Genomic DNA, 18,054 nt, shown 5'->3' on the forward strand with positions numbered 1-18,054 from the left:
CTGAATGTGTCGGGCCTAGCTAGCAGAGGTGATTGGGATGGCTCTCACGGTAACACCCAAGCAAGTACTGCAACGAAAGCATCTCATTGTGTTGCTTTACTGGAAGAATCTTTGTCTTCTCATGTAGATGGTCCACTGAAGACTTGAGGATGCACCCTGTTGCTGTTCTCCGTGCGGCATTCTGGCAAGTTTGAATCTTTTTCCAGTTCGTATCACACAATCTCGGGTGCCACCGTGGTGCAATGGTATGCACGCCCGCCTTGCACGCAGAAGGTCGGGGGTTCGATTCCCCGGCCAAGCAACATCAAACATTTTTCAACGGTGACAAAAATACCCCTCAGTAATGTTAGCGACATTTCCTGAGTATTTCTGCCTTGAAAAACTTCTCCATAAGTGGTGTCTTAAGACACGCCGTTCGGACTCGGCGATTAACGGTAGGTCCCATATCATTGAGCTAAATATGAATCGGGGTGCACTCATTGATATGAGAGAAGTCTCCCTTGTCCCGTATGGGATGTTGTGGAACAATGTTTTTTTTTTTGTTTATCACACAATCTCGGGGACCAGACTGGAGCCGCATAGCTTACCACAGATCGACCTATCGCGTTATACGTGGCCAACAAGGTTTTTTTATCTGCACCCCAAGTGCTGCCGGCCAGGGACTTGAGGACCTTGTTCCTACTTTTCAGTTAGTCGCAGATAGCTGTGGCGTGCGCGCACAACTTGAAAGTAGTGTCGAATGTGACTCCTAAATTTTTGGGGCATTTTGTGGTCGGAATTCTGCAACCGTCGACCAGGACATTAAATTCTATTCCAAACTGCGCTGTCCATGTGGTGAACAGAGTGGTTGTTGATTTTAAGGCGGAAACTGTTGGTATTCAATAGTACTGCAGGCGACGAAGATACCACTGATCCAATCCCAGAAGATGGTATTGAATGTATACTAGCCGGCCAAAATGAGGTAAAGACAGTAATAAACCGGCTGAAGAATAATAAGGCAGCAGGAGCCGATGGCATACCAACCGAGCTGCTCAAAACTTCATCAGCTAGTTAGCACCATGTGGGAGGAAGAGCTCGTAACCGATGATTGGAATCCGAGCATTTTGTGTCCCGTCCACAAGAAAGGAGATAAGACTCTATGCTTTAACTATAGGGACATAAGTCTTCTTCCTATTGTTTACAAAATAGTGTCAGGGATATTGTGCGAACGACTAAAGCCTATGGCCATAGTAATTGCACCATATCAATGCGGCTTTAGACTTAGCAAGTCCAGCATTGACCAGATATGTACCCTGCGGCAAATCTTAGCGAAGACCCAAGAGCTCATAAGCTCATACGGCTTTGTAAAATGACTTTAACTGTTACTCGACCCTCAGTTAAAATGGGAAAAAATCTCTCCGAACAGTTTTATATCAAAAGAGGTTTCAGACAAAGAAGCAGCCTTTCGTGTGATCTCTTCAACATACTGGTGAAAAAGGTCATACGAGAGACAAACGTTAAGAGAAATGGCACAATCAACACCAATAGCCACATGTTACATCATAGGATGATCAGTAAAAGAAGTAAAGTATACTTTTGTGAAGATCGAAGGAGAATCTGCTAAAATGGGTGTGGCGGTAAAAGGTGAGAAGACCAACTTGATAGTGTCGACGCGTCGATGCGTCCATAGAGCTCGGACCAACTGTTGAAGTTGGCTGCTATAATTTTGAGATAGTGAAAGACTTCGTCTACCTCAGCACCGCCGTAAACACAACAAAAAACATCAGTTGTGAAATAAAAAGAAGAATTGTATTGGCTAACAAATGATACTTTGGCTTAAGTAAGCAGTTTAAAAACAAAGCCACATCTCGTCAAACAAAATTAACACTTTAGAAAACACTGATACTATCCGTGCTCCACAGCATGGGTACTTGCACAAGCGGACAAGGCAGTGCTTGGTGTGTTTGAGAGGAAAATCCTTCGAAACATCTACGGACCAAACGTATGAACCACGAGCTGTATCTGCTATACAACGACATCAGTATAGATAAACGTACCGAGATGCAACGACTGCGTTGGCTAGGCCATGTCATTAGACTGAGCGATTATGAACCCGCTAAAAAGACGTATAAACACGTCCCACTTGGTGGTGCACGCATAACTGGTAGGTCAAGGCTTCGATGGAGCAAACATAAACTATTGGAAGAAGAGATGAAAAGGCGCAGTATTCTAGAGAGCGAAGCAAAATATATAGAGAATTGGAGATCTTTTCTTATTTCGGCTTATAGAACAAACGTTCTGTAATGGGTCAGCTAAGGAAGTAAGTATATATAAAGATAGAAAGACCCTGTTCCTGGTCACAATTTCCATTGCAAAAATAACCCAAAACATCTCTAACTTTCCAGAGAGAATTAACTACCATAGAAAATCTTAGAATATTCCATTCGATGTCACGCTCTTCAGAAATATGAATATTAATAAATACACCTGTTATTAAATTGTGCGATGTCCAGAGTGGTGCATAAGTAACATTAATAGGAAGCATGTGGGCGTATGATGAACATTTTTGTAAATACTTACCATACGCACCCTATGACTTAATCTATTTTTCGGGAATTTTTAAAATTTATTTCTTCGTATTTATTTAAACTGCTGATGTTTTTTAAGACTGCAAAAAATAACCACTCTAGCTTAAGAACAGGATACTATACTTTTCCATATTTTGCTAATGGAAAATGGGGATTGCGTTTTCTATATTTGGGACGTTTGCTGTGGGGGAACACCACCATACCTTCTGATATTCAATATTTATTTTTTCATTCTTCTTAAGTATGATTTCCAATACCTTACAGATTTTTCCTATTGATTTTTTCAGCTGCAATTCAAAAGAAAGCATAAGCGGCGAAAATGTAATGCTGCTCCAGATATTTCCTCGGATAATAATGGCAACGTTGCACGTTATTTTTGTTGTTGCTGTTGTTATTGATGATGTTCAAGTTATTTGTGAAGGCAGTTGTTGCTTTTCCCACTTCCCAATTGCATCCAGTTTTGGCGAAAAATGAACGAACGAAAATATTACGCAGACCTGCAACATATTCTGGAACAACTCAGACACAACTTTCGGGTACACGTTGTGTCATTAAACAATCCTTAATGGCCATGATGTTAATATTATCATCCAGGTCAGTGGATGAGTTACACGATGTTGTCGTTGTTGAGGGTGCTGCCGAGGCCAATGAAGATGAATGCAAACCACCCAAGGTGCTGCCAACTCCACTTGAGCCTAAAAGTAGGCCAACACCAGATGTTGAGCCTGGTGTACTGCCACTGCCACTTAGGGCTGATGTTGTTTGTGATGTTAACATCATTGAGGGCGGCGTTGCTGTCATGTAATGTCCATGATTACTACGGCCGCCCAGTGTATTGTGCTGATGATGATGGTGAGGCAACGTTGACGTTGTTGCATGATGAAGGTTAACACGTCCTACACTACCGCCAGTGGCACTACCTGCATTTGAAGTTGAAGACGTGCCCGACGCAGAGGTATGATGCAGGCTGGACATGGCTGTGCCACTGCTGCTGTTAATGAGACTATTCAGTATATAGCCACCACCACTCCCCAGGCCGGGTGGCAAGGTACCCACCCCACTGGAATGCAGTTTTTGTTGCATGTGCGGTGAGCCCATGGAAGAGGACAAAGATGTGGGTGATCCTATGATATTGGCCACATCCGCACCCATATAGGCCGCAACAGTAGTAGCATCACCACTTCCTGATGTAGCTGTTGCTATAACACCCAAGCCACCGCCGCGATTGAGAGTTGCTGTGGTAGTTGTTGAGCCCGTGGGCGAAAGCATTGAGGCGGAAGCCATAAGATGAGTTCGTGCGTTTATTTGATTGAATGTTATGGGTATAGTTGAATCATTGCTACCAGCCCCAGCACCACCACCACCTCGGCCCAAAGTACCACCAGCACTAGATGCTGTCGCTGCTGTTGTGCCACAAACACTCGCTGTCGTTGGATTCTGTTGCATCATGTTCGTTTCATAGATCTTGGTGGTGTGTTGCTGTTTGTGGCAAGTGGAAAAATTCAAAAGAAGAAGAAAACACACAAAATGAAAGTTGGAAATGTTTTCCAACACCACCAGGCAGCAGCAGAGGCATTCATTTGTTGATAATTGTTGGTGTTGTATTTTTCGTTGCGTTTATTTATATGGAAGACCAAAGTTGTGGGCCATCATGATGAAGATGACGACGACAACGATGGTGATGATGATGATGATGATTGTGAAGATGAGGACAATGACAAGGCAAACCCAGCAACCAGGCCATCATGTGTCCATGTCCATGATCATTGTTGTATTACACAGCCAAACAGCAAAAGTGATTTCCATGGTAAAATCAGGCAGGCAGCAGGCGACCAGGCATTCGCATAGAATAAAATAGAAAGAGAAAAAGAAGAAAAAAAGGAACAAAAATGAGTAAAACGTGGCAAAAACATCTGTCAGTTAATGGCAATTGTTTAACAGGCACCAAAAACAACAACATCACTGGCTATTCGTAACATTTGTAACACTGAAGACATTGGCAGCAAGGAAAACGTTGCTACGTTGCAGGAAATTGCTAATTCCTGCTACAGCATTTTTACTCTTTCTCTTCACATTCATTTTTGTAATTTCTACGTATCCAACCCAGCTACAATTTTCATTAAGGATTTCGTTAATGTTCGTTTGGCCGGCTACATAAAGTGCAATGATGACGCTAACGATGGTCGTCCAGAGATGACTGTGACGACGATAACGATTAAGATTGTTTCTTGGCCAAATTTAATTGTATTGCATTTGGCCATTAATGACATTCCCATTGATGACTGATGCATTTACAACGTATTTTTGTTCTTATTTTTGTGATTTTTCTCTTATAATTTTCCATTTCGTTATTGTATTGACTTTTGAATTCATTTTTCGCAATTATTGCATTTCGTGAAATTTTCACAGAATTGCGTTGGAAGGGTATGTAGAAACATATACGTGCATACAAATGCATATATATTCGACTTAAAAGCCAGTAATTAATATTGCAAACGTAAGTTGGCATTTTCGTTCTTAATTGATAAAGTTTCTTTAAATGCTTGAAGTTATTACAATAAAAAGGTCAATTAAAATTACAACACCCCTTAAGGCGATCGCAAGTAAAAGAAATCTTCATTTGCAAGAAAATACCGTTTGAATTAATTTTTTTCCTACAAGTCATTCCGAGTGGCGTATAAATAATATTAATAAAAATTGCAGGCCTAGGGAGAGTGAAATTTTCAAAGAATTGTTGGAAGGGTATATACATATTAAAATGTGTATTTATGTATATTTTCAACTTAAAAGACAGCATTTAATATTGAAAACTTAAGTTGGAATTTTCGATCTTAATTGATAAATTTTCTTTAAATGCTTGAAGTTATTACAATAAAAAGCTAAATTAAAATTCCAACACCCCTGAGGGTGACCTGAAGTAAAAGAAATCTTCATTTGCAACAAAATACTGTTTGATTTTAATTTTTCCCTACAAGTCATTCCGAGTGGCGTATAAGTAATATTAACCCATTTCGTACTTGGTATTCGATTTTTCGAACAGTAAAATAACTTTTTTTAAAAAAAATATTTATGCATGAAAAAGGTTAAATTTTAAACAAGTTTTGGTATATGTATAAAGTCTAATCTGTCAGCAAATAACAAAAATTTTCCCTTGAAAACCCCACTCCCCCTCGATGTTAAGGGTAGATTTTTTAAACCTATATTTTTGGGTACTTTTTAAATTAATTTTAAAAAATTATTTAAAAAATTGAAGTTAAAAATGTAATAATGGGGAATTATTGCCAATATATTTAGCCGTTTCACAAAATATAGAGAACATGATTTACATGCGCAAGCGCGACTTTACGAGATGTGCAAATTTGACTGTTCGAAATTTCGAACGCTGGTACTTAACCTACATATCGATGGGTATATCAAAACGTGGAAATTTACTGACAAATTTCGGGGAAATATTATTATAGCATCATATAAGACTAAATACTAAATTTCAGCCATTTCTAAAGGATAGTGCGGCTAAAATCCTGAAATACCCTAAAATCGTTAGGTACCATTCAACGGAGGCTATATAAAACGTGGACCTATGCTGACAAATTTCTGGAGGAAAGTTAAGTAGCCTCAAAAGAGACTAAATATGTATTAATTTACAGCCATTTCTGTAGGATAATTCTGCTAAATCCTTGAAATCTCCCGAAAATCGGGCGGTACCGTTCTACAGGCGGCAATCCAAAACGTGGACCAGTGCTGACACATTTCGGGCAAAAGTTTTGTAGGTCCAAAAAAGTCTCAATACCAATCTTCAACCATTTTTTCATACAAAAATTGTGAAATAAATCAATAAAACGGCAAATAAATTAATTTTATTTTATTTCTAAAGATATAGCTTAAGCGCCAGTGTTCGATATTTCGAACACCACTTTCCGGGAAAACGAAAAGTCGGAAAATTTGTTTAGTTGATTTTTGACATCAGTGGGTCCTAATTACCCTAAAACGTGCTTTATTTTTAAAAAATAAATAAAAAAATTTTCTCGATACGATATCCGTTAATAAAAATTGCAGTCTTAGGGAAGTTTCCACACAAAAGACCTTATAATGTGGCTGCCTTATGGACATTGTCAAAGATTCATTAAGACTCAAAAATATTTTTCCATAGCGTATTCAAACCCAAAGAATAATTTTTTACGGACATCCCAGTGGTGAGGCGGACATGACTCTCTCATATCTGAAAATATTATCAACATTACATAGGGAGCTTAACCGCAGTTGAAAGACGTGTTGGTATCTTGTGCTATAGCGGAGTGCCGTGAAGACTTTGAACTATTCACCAACAACGTAGGAAACGTAGGGGCGCACAGCGGTGGCACTTGCATGGGAAGGTGTGGCAAAAATACTTCTAGACAATGTATCGAAGTGAAATTTTTATCAATGGGTCCTCGTGGCCTAAAAACACTCTAACAACAAGCAAAATAGTATCAGTCGGCTTTGCCGACAGAGATATACCCTCGGTCTGTGTAAATTGAAACACCTTTTCCCAACAAAAAACATATGTATTTAGGGGGTTTTCAAAGTTTGGCCGTATGAATTGACAAAAATGTAGATTAGAATTAAAGAGGTACTTAAAGAAATGGACCGACCAAATCCACTATGGATGCGGATCTTATTTTGGGAGTCATATATTTTTTAGATAGATATCGCGCCCACTAGTCATTTCAGTTTGGACCAGTATGCCAAGAAGCATGGACTTGTCCACGGAAAACATAATATCGCTGTAAACAGGACCACGACGAACAGTATCTGTATACGTTTCCAAAGGATCTTTAACAGATCCAAAATGTACTTAGACATAAATGTTGAACTTTTTTGGGGGAAGTACCCTAAGGAGAAGTTAAACTAAATTTGAACAAAATATTAGGGGATCCAAAGTTTGGTTCAAAATAGATTTCCCGTTCAAGAGATATCGGGCATACCATTTTAGTGAATTTTTTTAGATATTGGGGGTTAAGTACCTGAAGTTAGGAACCGGTATTGCTCATCTTCGGAATAAAACTAAGTTTAGACGAAATATGACGAAGGCCAAATTTTGGAACAAATTGGTTGATCAGTTCGAGAGTTTTCGTGCTCTCCAGCCACTGTTTTCCCAAGAAGTATGGACTTGCCCCTGAAAAAAATGTTACCGTCGTATTTGAAGCAGCGAATGCAAGTTGCTTCAACAAAAATCAAAATTATCCAAGAGCAGATCTCAAATTGAACTTATCCGAAATTTTTTGTGGGAGTTACCCGAAGGAGTCCACAAATATAGTCCATACTCGAACCTCATCTATATCTGGTAGATATATTAGGATGAGTGACCAAATCGGTCACTCCCTTCAAGAGTTATCGTTCTCACAATTTTTCCGAACATTTTTGAACTTTTGTGGGGGAGGTACCTGAACGAGTGGAGCGATATGGCTCAACTTCGAATTTGTACTTAGTTTGGACAAAATATTACGAAGGCCGAATTTTGGAGAGAATCGTCAGATCCGTTCGATAGGTCGTAGGTATTTTTTGCATCTTTCAGGCTATTTTCTCAGGAAGTATAGACTTGCCCCTGATGAAACATGTATCGTCGTATGAAAGGCAGCGAATACAAGTTAATACAACAAAAATCAAGGCGATACGAGAGCTGGTCCTAAGCTGAACTTTTCCGAAATTTTGTGTGAGAGGTACCCGAAGGAGTGGACCGATTGAGTGCATATTGGAACCTCATCTAAGCCCGGTAGAAATTTCACGATGTGCAAAGTACGGACCGAATCGGTCACATTTTCGAACTTTTGTGAGGGAGGTACCGGAAGGAGGGGACTGATATTACCCATCTTTAAACTTAAACTAAGTTTGGACAAAATATTACGAAAGCAAAATTTTGGACCAAATTTTTTGATCCGTTCGAGAGTTGTCGTGCTCTCCATCCAGCTAGACAGACGGACGGACATGGCTAAGTCAACTCCAAATTGTCTGAGACGGACAATATACTCGGGGTCTAAAACCTATATTTCGATGAGGCACATTTTGCCCGTATGAAAGTGTATAAACCTTCGTTAGCATAAATGTTGAGGGTATAAAAAACTCTAAAGTTGAAGACCTTCACAAAAATTTTATGAAATGCTAATCAGTACCTTGAATACCCAGACAATTCTTTAATGAACAGAACAAGAATATATATTTATGATCGCCTGGAGAAAACATCTGACCGTTGCACCGTTCATGACATTACAGTTTTTCTAGGAGATTCAATGCTAAAATTGGGATTGCAAATATATTTGGTGACACGAACGACAAGTACATCCTACTTGAGTTAACATATGACAACGGATTGGGGCTGATCGATTTCGAAGAGGAGAAAAAATGGCCACTTGGATGTCTCCAGATTAAAAAACCAAATAGATAGAGATGACCCATTGGGTCGTCTACTGTAGAGTAGATGGCGCATTGGGTCGTCTACTGTAGAGTAGATGGCCCATTGGGTCGTCTACTGTAGAGTAGATGGCCCATTGGGTCGTCTACTGTAGAGTAGATGGCCCATTGGGTCGTCTACTGTAGAGTAGATGGCCCATTGGGTCGTCTACTGTAGAGTAGATGGCCCATTGGGTCGTCTACTGTAGAGTAGATGGCCCATTGGGTCGTCTACTGTAGAGTAGATGGCCCATTGGGTCGTCTACTGTAGAGTAGATGGCCCATTGGGTCGTCTACTGTAGAGTAGATGGCCCATTGGGTCGTCTACTGTAGAGTAGATGGCCCATTGGGTCGTCTACTGTAGAGTAGATGGACCATTGGGTCGTCTACTGTAGAGTAGATGGCCCATTGGGTCGTCTACTGTAGAGTAGGTGGCCCATTGTGTCGTCTACTGTAGAGTAGATGGCCCATTGGGTCGTCTACTGTAGAGTAGATGGCCCATTGGGACTAGAAGGTCCATTCGGTCGTCTACTGTATAGTAGATGGCCCATTGGGTCGTCTACTGTATAGTAGATGGCCCATTGGGTCGTCTACTGTATAGTAGATGGCCCATTGGGTCGTCTACTGTATAGTAGATGGCCCATTGGGTCGTCTACTGTATAGTAGATGACACATTGGGTCGTCTACTGTATAGTAGATGACACATTGGGTCGTCTACTGTATAGTAGATGGCCCATTGGGTCGTCTACTGTATAGTAGATGGCCCATTGGGTCGTCTACTGTATAGTAGATGGTCCATTGGGTCGTCTACTGTAGAGTGGATGACCCAATGGGCCACCTACTCTTGCAAACCCAATGCCTGACATAAATATTTTCAATTGCTTACCTTCGAGTTTTTCTATTTTGTTTTATTCCATGTTCTGAAAAACATTCTTTATTTTTAAAATTCACATTAACCTAACACATTTTGTTTCGAATACAATCTCCACTATCATATAAACACTAGGGTTATGACTTTTTTACAACCTCATATCCCTGTATCATAGCGTGATGAGTTTTGCCATAAGATTACATAAAATCTTAATTATAAGGTGATTCGGTGAAAAAACCTCACGCACAAAATGATTTTAAAATTTGAATTTATCAAAATTATGGACAATTTTTTGAAGTCACTGAAAACAGATATATAATTGAAAATAAACTTTAGAGCCACATGAGATAATTAAAATGGCATAAAATTTATTTCTCACTATTTTTCTTCAATTCTGAGAATCGTAAAAATGTCGTAAACGCTTTTATTCAAAAATATAATTTTTTAACAAAAAACAAAAAATTTAAAATTTTTTCAAAGTGACTTTTTTCGCGACTTTTTTAATATTTGAATGAAATAAACGTTATTATAGTTATTAGTAGGCTTATATTTATTCATTCGTGCAACAAAAAATAATTTTTTGAATTTTTTTTTTTTTTCATTTCATATATTTTTTCAAAAAATTATTTTTTTAAAATCGATTTGTGCGTGAACTATTTTTATATTTCAATGGAATAAATGATAGCATAGTGATTAATAGGCAAAAGTTCATTCATCCCTGCTACAGGAAATCATTTTTGAGGAAAAATGTCAAAAAGTCATAACCCTAATAAACACTTAAAATAACACATACGCACCCATTTACATAAATGACATAGCCATTAATATCACTCATACACCACATGAGACAAAAACACAATAAATATAAATTATACGCCCCTTAGCCCACTTCAAACGATCAACAATCATTTGCAATATTTGCTAATGGTCAGTTTTCTAATATTTTTAGAGTTTCATGAATATCGCCAATCAATCAAAACCATTTAAATTAAAATGTTGCAAAAATTCCAAACACCGAAAAAATGCAATAAAGTCAAAATATTTTGTAAATTGTCACACCAACGAAAAATTGTCATCATGCAATTAGGTATGTTAGGTGGTACGAGTATTCACTTATTGTCATTGTTTAAGTGAAAATACAAAAACAAAAAAAAATCTGCTAAATTTTTGTACATACACGAAACCATAGCCAATGGTTGTGACACTAGTGCCTGCCTGTTTTGCTGCCATTAAGGCCATTCAAGCTGATGACCATGATGACATTGATATTTTTCAATTAAACACTTACATTGGAACTCGGTGACCATTTGGATGATGTGGATGTAAAATGATGGCTAACACTGCCATTTGTAGCAGCGCCACCTACACCATTGCCGCTAACACCACCAATACTGGCATTGGCTGAGCTTGTTGAACTGCCGCTGCCTACACTGCCAACTGTGTGTGTATGTTGTTATTTGTTGCAGAGTATTTTGGTGCAGATTCACGTACATGATATGATCAAACACACACACCCATACCAACGCATATGCAGTGATAAGAATGCAGGGAAATGGTATGGCAAACAATGATTGGTTTGTGATGGAAATTTATTAAATTTTTGTGTCGGTCATGCGAGAGCATTTTGTTTTGTTGGAATTTCAAATAAACCAGCAGCCATTTGAAAGTATGAAAAAACAACAACACGAAGATAGCACACCAGCAAATATGCAACCAACAAAACAAGGATCATCAGCAAATATGCAAGAACACCCACCATGGATGATGGCCACCATGTCCATGGTTTTTCGTGTGTTTTTTGGGTTTCGATTTACGTTGAAGATTTGATTGTGGAGATTTCCATTTCAATTTTTTATAGTTGTTGTTGTTGTTATTTGATTTGGATTTTTGCGAGTTGTTATTTTTATGTTTATAGCCAAGGGATGGATGCATGAATTTAGCATGAATCAAAGATAGAACCGGAATAGCAGTGACCATTGAGTTTCGTTAACATTATTGTATTTGGTTTTTGGTTTCAATGTACATTTCACATCATGCCGTTAGTTCAGTAAGGCCAAGTGGTTTTGTTGTTGTCGTTGTTGTTTCGATATGCCATTGAATTTCGGTTGCAACATTGGTGAAATTTTGATTTTTATGTTTTTGTTGCGAAAATGTTGTACAAATTTCCAGCAATTGGTTAGAATTGTTTCAATTGCGTTTATAAAGAAAATTGAATTTTTATTTTGTTTGTTGTTGTTATTTTATTGTATGGTAATTTTAACAATCACACGCGCACACACACAGCAAAACAACAATTTGATTTGAATTTTTGTTATAATTTCCATTAAAAAAATATTTTTTTTTCCAATAACGTCGAATGAGCAAAATTAAAAATTTGCATTGAACAGTTGCCAAATGTTTTGGTAGTCAGTATATTTGTGGTCACGTGTGTTTTGTGGTGAGAATGAAATTAAAGGGGGGGAAGAGAAAAAGAAGAAACAGAAATATAGAAAATTAATTAGCAAGAAATTTATACAATATATTTATATTTGTTTTTAAAGTTATATAGTTTTTCAGCCAAGTTCTCTACAACTTACCGTATTGTGATGGTATAACGTCAGGATCACGTTCATCTTCTACCAAGTCTTCAGAGGATTTAGATTTAATGTCTGTATGCTGCCAACGTGGTTTATCCATGCCACTGCCCTGAAGGGGGTAAAGAGACAATATAAAGATATAAATATTAATATGCAATATAAGAAAGTGATTAGGTTAAAAGATTTTCATATATTTATTCTATACCCAAAAGAAAGATGTTCAGGATTTAATATACGTGGATTTTTTCGTAGGCTACAAACATCCTTAAGCCATCTTTAAATATTCTCCTGCGATCGTCCAGTTCGCCTATAAGGTCAATATTCTGCACGCAGAGTATGAATATTGTTGATGCAGGCATAGCATAGCAAGATAAGGTATTGGAGCAACCATAAATTATGTATCATTATGATTTTGGCAACCATATACTTTGTGTCAATTAAATGATTGTTGCAGCCTGGGAGCCACCGTAGTGCAGTGGAAAGCACGTCGGTCATGCACTGTGAAAGTCTGCGGTCTGGGAGCAACCGTGGTGCAGTGGTAAGCATGTCCGCCGTGCACCCTGAAGGTCTGTTCAATCCCTGACCATAACATCAATATTTTCGGCGATGGCAATACCCCTCAGTGTAATGCTGACTTTCATATCCTGAGTATTTCAGCAATAAAAAACTTCTCGTATGACATGCCGTTCGGACTCGACGATTACAAGTAGGTCCCATAGCTTTGAGCTAATATGGATCGACGTGCACTCATTGATATGAGAGATGTCTCCCTTGTCCCTTCGGCGGTGTTGTGGGAACATATGCATTTATATGATTGCTACAACAACATTAATTTGTGCACTCTCAGAAAATGCTTGCTTCAACAAAAATTTCTTCATTATATAACAACCACATATTGTGTGTCATCATGGTGTTTGTCACGAAACATATGGTTACTGTAACAATATATGTTTTTACATATTTACAATACTATTTAATTCTCAGTTGCTACAGCAATAAATCTTCTATTTGCGCGTTCACCACTAATGACTCCTTCAGGCAGGCCAAAGGATATAAGAGAGCTTTTCTATATCAAGAGGTCCATTGAGCAGGACTAAAAAGCATTCACCTTTTTTCAATGCAGTGTATAACGAAGTCTATATACATAATATCTTCAATATTTCCCTCACAACTCTACACATCTCGTCTGCCACAAGAAGACACAGAAAATTCCAGAAAAGTGCAACAAAGGAAAATAAACAAACAGGACTTCAAAATCTGCAATATATAATATTCCTTCCTCTGTCGCAACTCTAGTGTCATCGATGTCATTTTAAAAATGTAAGCATTGACGTAGAACGAGTTTTAAATCTGCCCTGACATGGAACAAATTTCATTAAAAATTCACAAACGATAGAAGAACAGAATGTGTATGCAAAAAAGACAATATCATCAGATAGCAACAGGTTAAGAGAAAATGACAAAATCCTGGAAAAAATTATGAATGACAGAATAAGAAAAACAAAAAGAGAAATACAAATAAAAATGCATTGGATATTATGAATTTTGAATTGTCATAAGAGGTCTGGTAAAGTAATTAAGGGGAGTTACAACATAGAAACATGATCTGCGAATCTCCACCTTGAATGTGCAGAGTTATAACAGAGATGGTGTAAATATTTTAGCCCAGCAAGATAGATACATATAAATCTATAAAATTAAGTGTTCGAGTTCGTGAAGTGTCAAAGTGTGGAACACCCTGGACAGGATTAATCTGTAGGTGTCACCAGTCTAATTTACATTTAAGCGTAGTACTCATTGACCAACATGAAAGAGTCATTGAGGGGTATTTAGTTAACATTAATGTCTAGTTAAAAAATACCTACATATTGTATTAAAAATATTTTTTAGCTAAATAAAAATTTGTATTTTCTATAAAATTGTCCTAATAGTACTCTGGCTGTCATTCAAAACTGGTGGTGGGTACTCGCCTATAGCCACTAATAGTTTTTTTATACCCTCCACCATAGTATGGAGGGTATATTAAGTTTGTTTTTTCCGTTTGTAACGCATTGAAATACTCATTTGCGACCCTATAAAGTCGATCTGAGTCGATCTGTGCACGTCCGTCCGTCTGTGGTAATCACTCTAGCATCCACAAAAATGGAGATAGGATTTTGGGAAAATGCGTCTTTTGTTTGCAGGCAGGTCAAGTTCGATGATGGGCTATATCGGTCCACGTTTTGGTATAGCCCCCATATAACGGTACCCCCCGATTTACGGTATTTTGACGTTTTTAGCTACATTTTCAGACCGATTTAGCTATAATTTGACATTTAGGGTTCTTAAGTGTCACTACACTTATATAACAAAAGTTGTGGACATAGGTCCACGTTTTGGTATAGCCCCCATATAACGGTACCCCCCGATTTACGGTATTTTGACGTTTTTAGCTACATTTTCAGACCGATTTAGCTATAATTTGACATTTAGGGTTCTTAAGTGTCACTACACTTATATAACAAAAGTTGTGGACATAGGTCCACGTTTTGGTATAGCCCCCATATAACGGTACCCCCGATTTACGGTATTTTGACGTTTTTAGCTACATTTTCAGACCGATTTAGCTATAATCTGACATTTAGGGTTCCTAAGTGTCAATAAATTTATATAACAAAACTTGTGTACATAGGCACACGTTTTGGTATAGCCTCAATATAACGGTACCCCCCGATTTACGGTATTTTGGCGTTTTAAGCTATATTTTCAGACCGATTTAGCTATAATTTGACATTTAGGGTTCTTAAGTGCCAATAAACTTATATAAGAAAACTTGTGGACATAGGTCCACGTTTTGGTATAGCCCCCATATAACGGTACCCCCCGATTTACGGTATTTTGACGTGTCTAGCTACATTTTCAGACCGATTTAGCTATAATTTGACATTAAGGGTTCTTAAGTGTCAATAAACTTATATAACAAAACTTGTGGACATAGGTCCACGTTTTGGTATAGCTCCCATATAACGGTACCCCGATTTATGGTATTTTTACGTTTTTAGCTACATTTTCAGACCGATTTAGCTATAATTTGACATTTAGGGTTCTTAAGTGTCAATAAACTTATATAAGAAAACTTGTGGACATAGGTCCACGTTTTGGTATAGCCCCCTTATAACGGTACCCCCGATTTACGGTATTTTGACGTGTTTAGCTACATTTTCAGACCGATTTAGCTATAATTTGACATTAAGGGTTCTTAAGTGTCAATAAACTTATATAACAAAAGTTGTGGACATAGGTCCACGTTTTGGTATAGCTCCCATATAAGGGTAGCCCGATTAACGGTATTTTGACGTTTTTAGCTACATTTTCAGACCGATTTAGATATTAATTGACATTTAGGGTTCTTAAGTGTCAATAAACTTATATAACGAAACTAGTGGACATAGCTCCATGTTTTGGAATAGCCCTCATATAACGTTACCGCCTGATTTCAGGTATTTTGGCGTTTTAAGTCACATTTCTGGTCCGAATTAGCTATAATTTGATATTTAGGGTTCTTAATGACCAAAAAACTTATATTCGAAAAAATTATGAACATAGGTCCATGTTTTGGTTTAGCCCCATATAACGGTACCTCCCGATTTTCGGTATTTTTAGAATTTTACCTACAAGTTTTAACCGAATTATCTGTAATTTGAACATTTGACATTTGAAATTCCTAGTGGTCACCACACCTCTCCACCAAAAATTGTCAAGAAAGGTCGATGTATTGATAAAGCCCCCATATAACGGTACCTCCCGATTTTGAGTAATTTGATGATTTCAGCTACAATATTAAACCGAACTAGCAATAATTTGACATTTGAAGTTCTTAGTGGTCACAACACCTCTCCATCAAAAATTGTCCACATAGGTCCATGTTCGGATATAGCTCCCATATAACGGTACCTCCCAATTTTCAGTAATTTTGCAATTTAAGCTACAATTTTCAACCGAACTAACTGTAATTTGACATTTGAAGGTTGTAGTGGTCACCACACATCTGCACCAACAATTTTCAACATAGCCCCAATATAACGATACTTCCCGATTTTCGGTACTTTGAGGATTTTACTTCAAATGTTTAACCAACGTAGGTCCATGTTTTGGTATAGCCCCAAAACAAACCTACCGATTTTCCGTAACTTAGCTTTATTTTTTGGACGACCTTTTTTTAATTTGAAATTTAAAAGCCAACAAAAATTGTTCATTTAAGTTCATATTTTCGTATAGCCCACATTCCTCCGAACTAGCTGTTAATGACATTTCAAGTTCCCACGTTATGCACCGATTTTCGGTATTTTGATGATTCTAGTTAAAATTTTTAACCGAATTTGGAGTTATTTGACATTAAAGGCTCCCATCAAAAACTGTCAACATAGGTCCATTTTATATTATAATCCCTATATAACGGTACCTCCCAATTTCTAGCCCACCAAAAATTGTCAACATACATAGTTAGATATAGGCACCATAAAAAAGGGTCTCCCGAATGAAGCATTTTATGTACATTATCTGACATTTTAACGTACCCACTTAAATTTATGGACAGAAATGAAAACTAATTATTCCATTTTAGTTCAGAATATTTTATGGTGGAGGGTATGAAAAGTTCGGCCCGGCCGAACTTAACGCTTTTTTACTTGTTATGATTATATTGTTATTCGTTGTTGGTCGGTGAACCTAATACACGTCCCAATACTGGACTACAATCAATTATTTATAGTATAAAATTCCGAGACGATCTAGCCATGTCCGTCTGTCCGTCGTTTGTAATCACTCTAGAGTTCGCAATAATTGAGCTAGAGCACTACATTTTTGCACCCGAGTGTCTTTTTTCCATGGGCAGGTCAACTTTGAAGATGGGCTATATCGGACCACTTTTTGGTATAGCCCCTATATAATGGTACCTCCCAATTTTCGGTATTTTGGGGATTTAAGCTACATTTTTTATCGAACTTCCTGTAATTTGACGTTTGGGGTTCCCAGTGGTCACAACATATCTTTGGTATAGCCGTCATAAACCCCCCGATTTTCGGTATTTTGAGGGGTTTAGCTAGAATTTTTGACCAAACTACATGTAATTTGACAGTTGAGGTTCCTCGTAATCACAAAACATCTCCACCTAAAACTGTTAACATAGGCCCATGTTTTGGTATAGCCGCCATATAACGGTACCTCTCGATTTTTGGTATTTTGAAGATTTTAGCTAAAATGTTCCACCGAACTACCTGTAATTTCACTTTTGGGATTCTCAGTAGTCACAAAATATCTCCACTAAAAACCGTCAACATTGCTATATATTTTGGTATATCCCCCGTATAACGGTACTTGCCGATTTTCGGTATTTTGAGGATTTTAGCTAAAATGTTTGACCGAACTACCTGTAATTTGACAGTTGAGGTTCCTAGTAATCACAAAATATCTCCAACTAAAACCTCAGTTGAGGTTCCAACGGAACAGCCCCCGTATAAGTATACCTCCCGATTTTCGGAATTTTGAGGATTATAGCTACATTTTGAGACCGAACTACCTGCAATATGACGTTTGAGGTTCCCAGTGGTCACAAAACATCTCAACCAAAAACTGT

At 37.8% G+C, this 18,054-nt stretch overlaps 1 protein-coding gene across 1 annotated transcript in view; it reads right to left on the bottom strand.

Moving 5' to 3' along the window:
- Window positions 1-753: 753 nt before the first annotated feature.
- Window positions 754-18,054, bottom strand: part of side-II (sidestep II transmembrane protein) — a 482,796-nt gene continuing 465,495 nt past the window's right edge. Inside the window, exons 18-20 of the mRNA XM_073967649.1 lie at window positions 12,441-12,549; window positions 11,153-11,301; window positions 754-4,046 (exon numbers count right to left, since the gene is read on the bottom strand). Coding sequence (XP_073823750.1) covers window positions 3,087-4,046; window positions 11,153-11,301; window positions 12,441-12,549 — 1,218 coding nt within the window. The 3' untranslated portion in view covers window positions 754-3,086. The remainder of the gene's footprint in view (window positions 4,047-11,152; window positions 11,302-12,440; window positions 12,550-18,054) is intronic.

The sequence above is a fragment of the Musca autumnalis genome, unplaced genomic scaffold, assembly GCF_047663935.1.
Source record: "Musca autumnalis isolate F117 unplaced genomic scaffold, ASM4766393v1 scaffold_2, whole genome shotgun sequence".
Lineage (NCBI taxonomy): Eukaryota > Metazoa > Arthropoda > Insecta > Diptera > Muscidae > Musca > Musca autumnalis.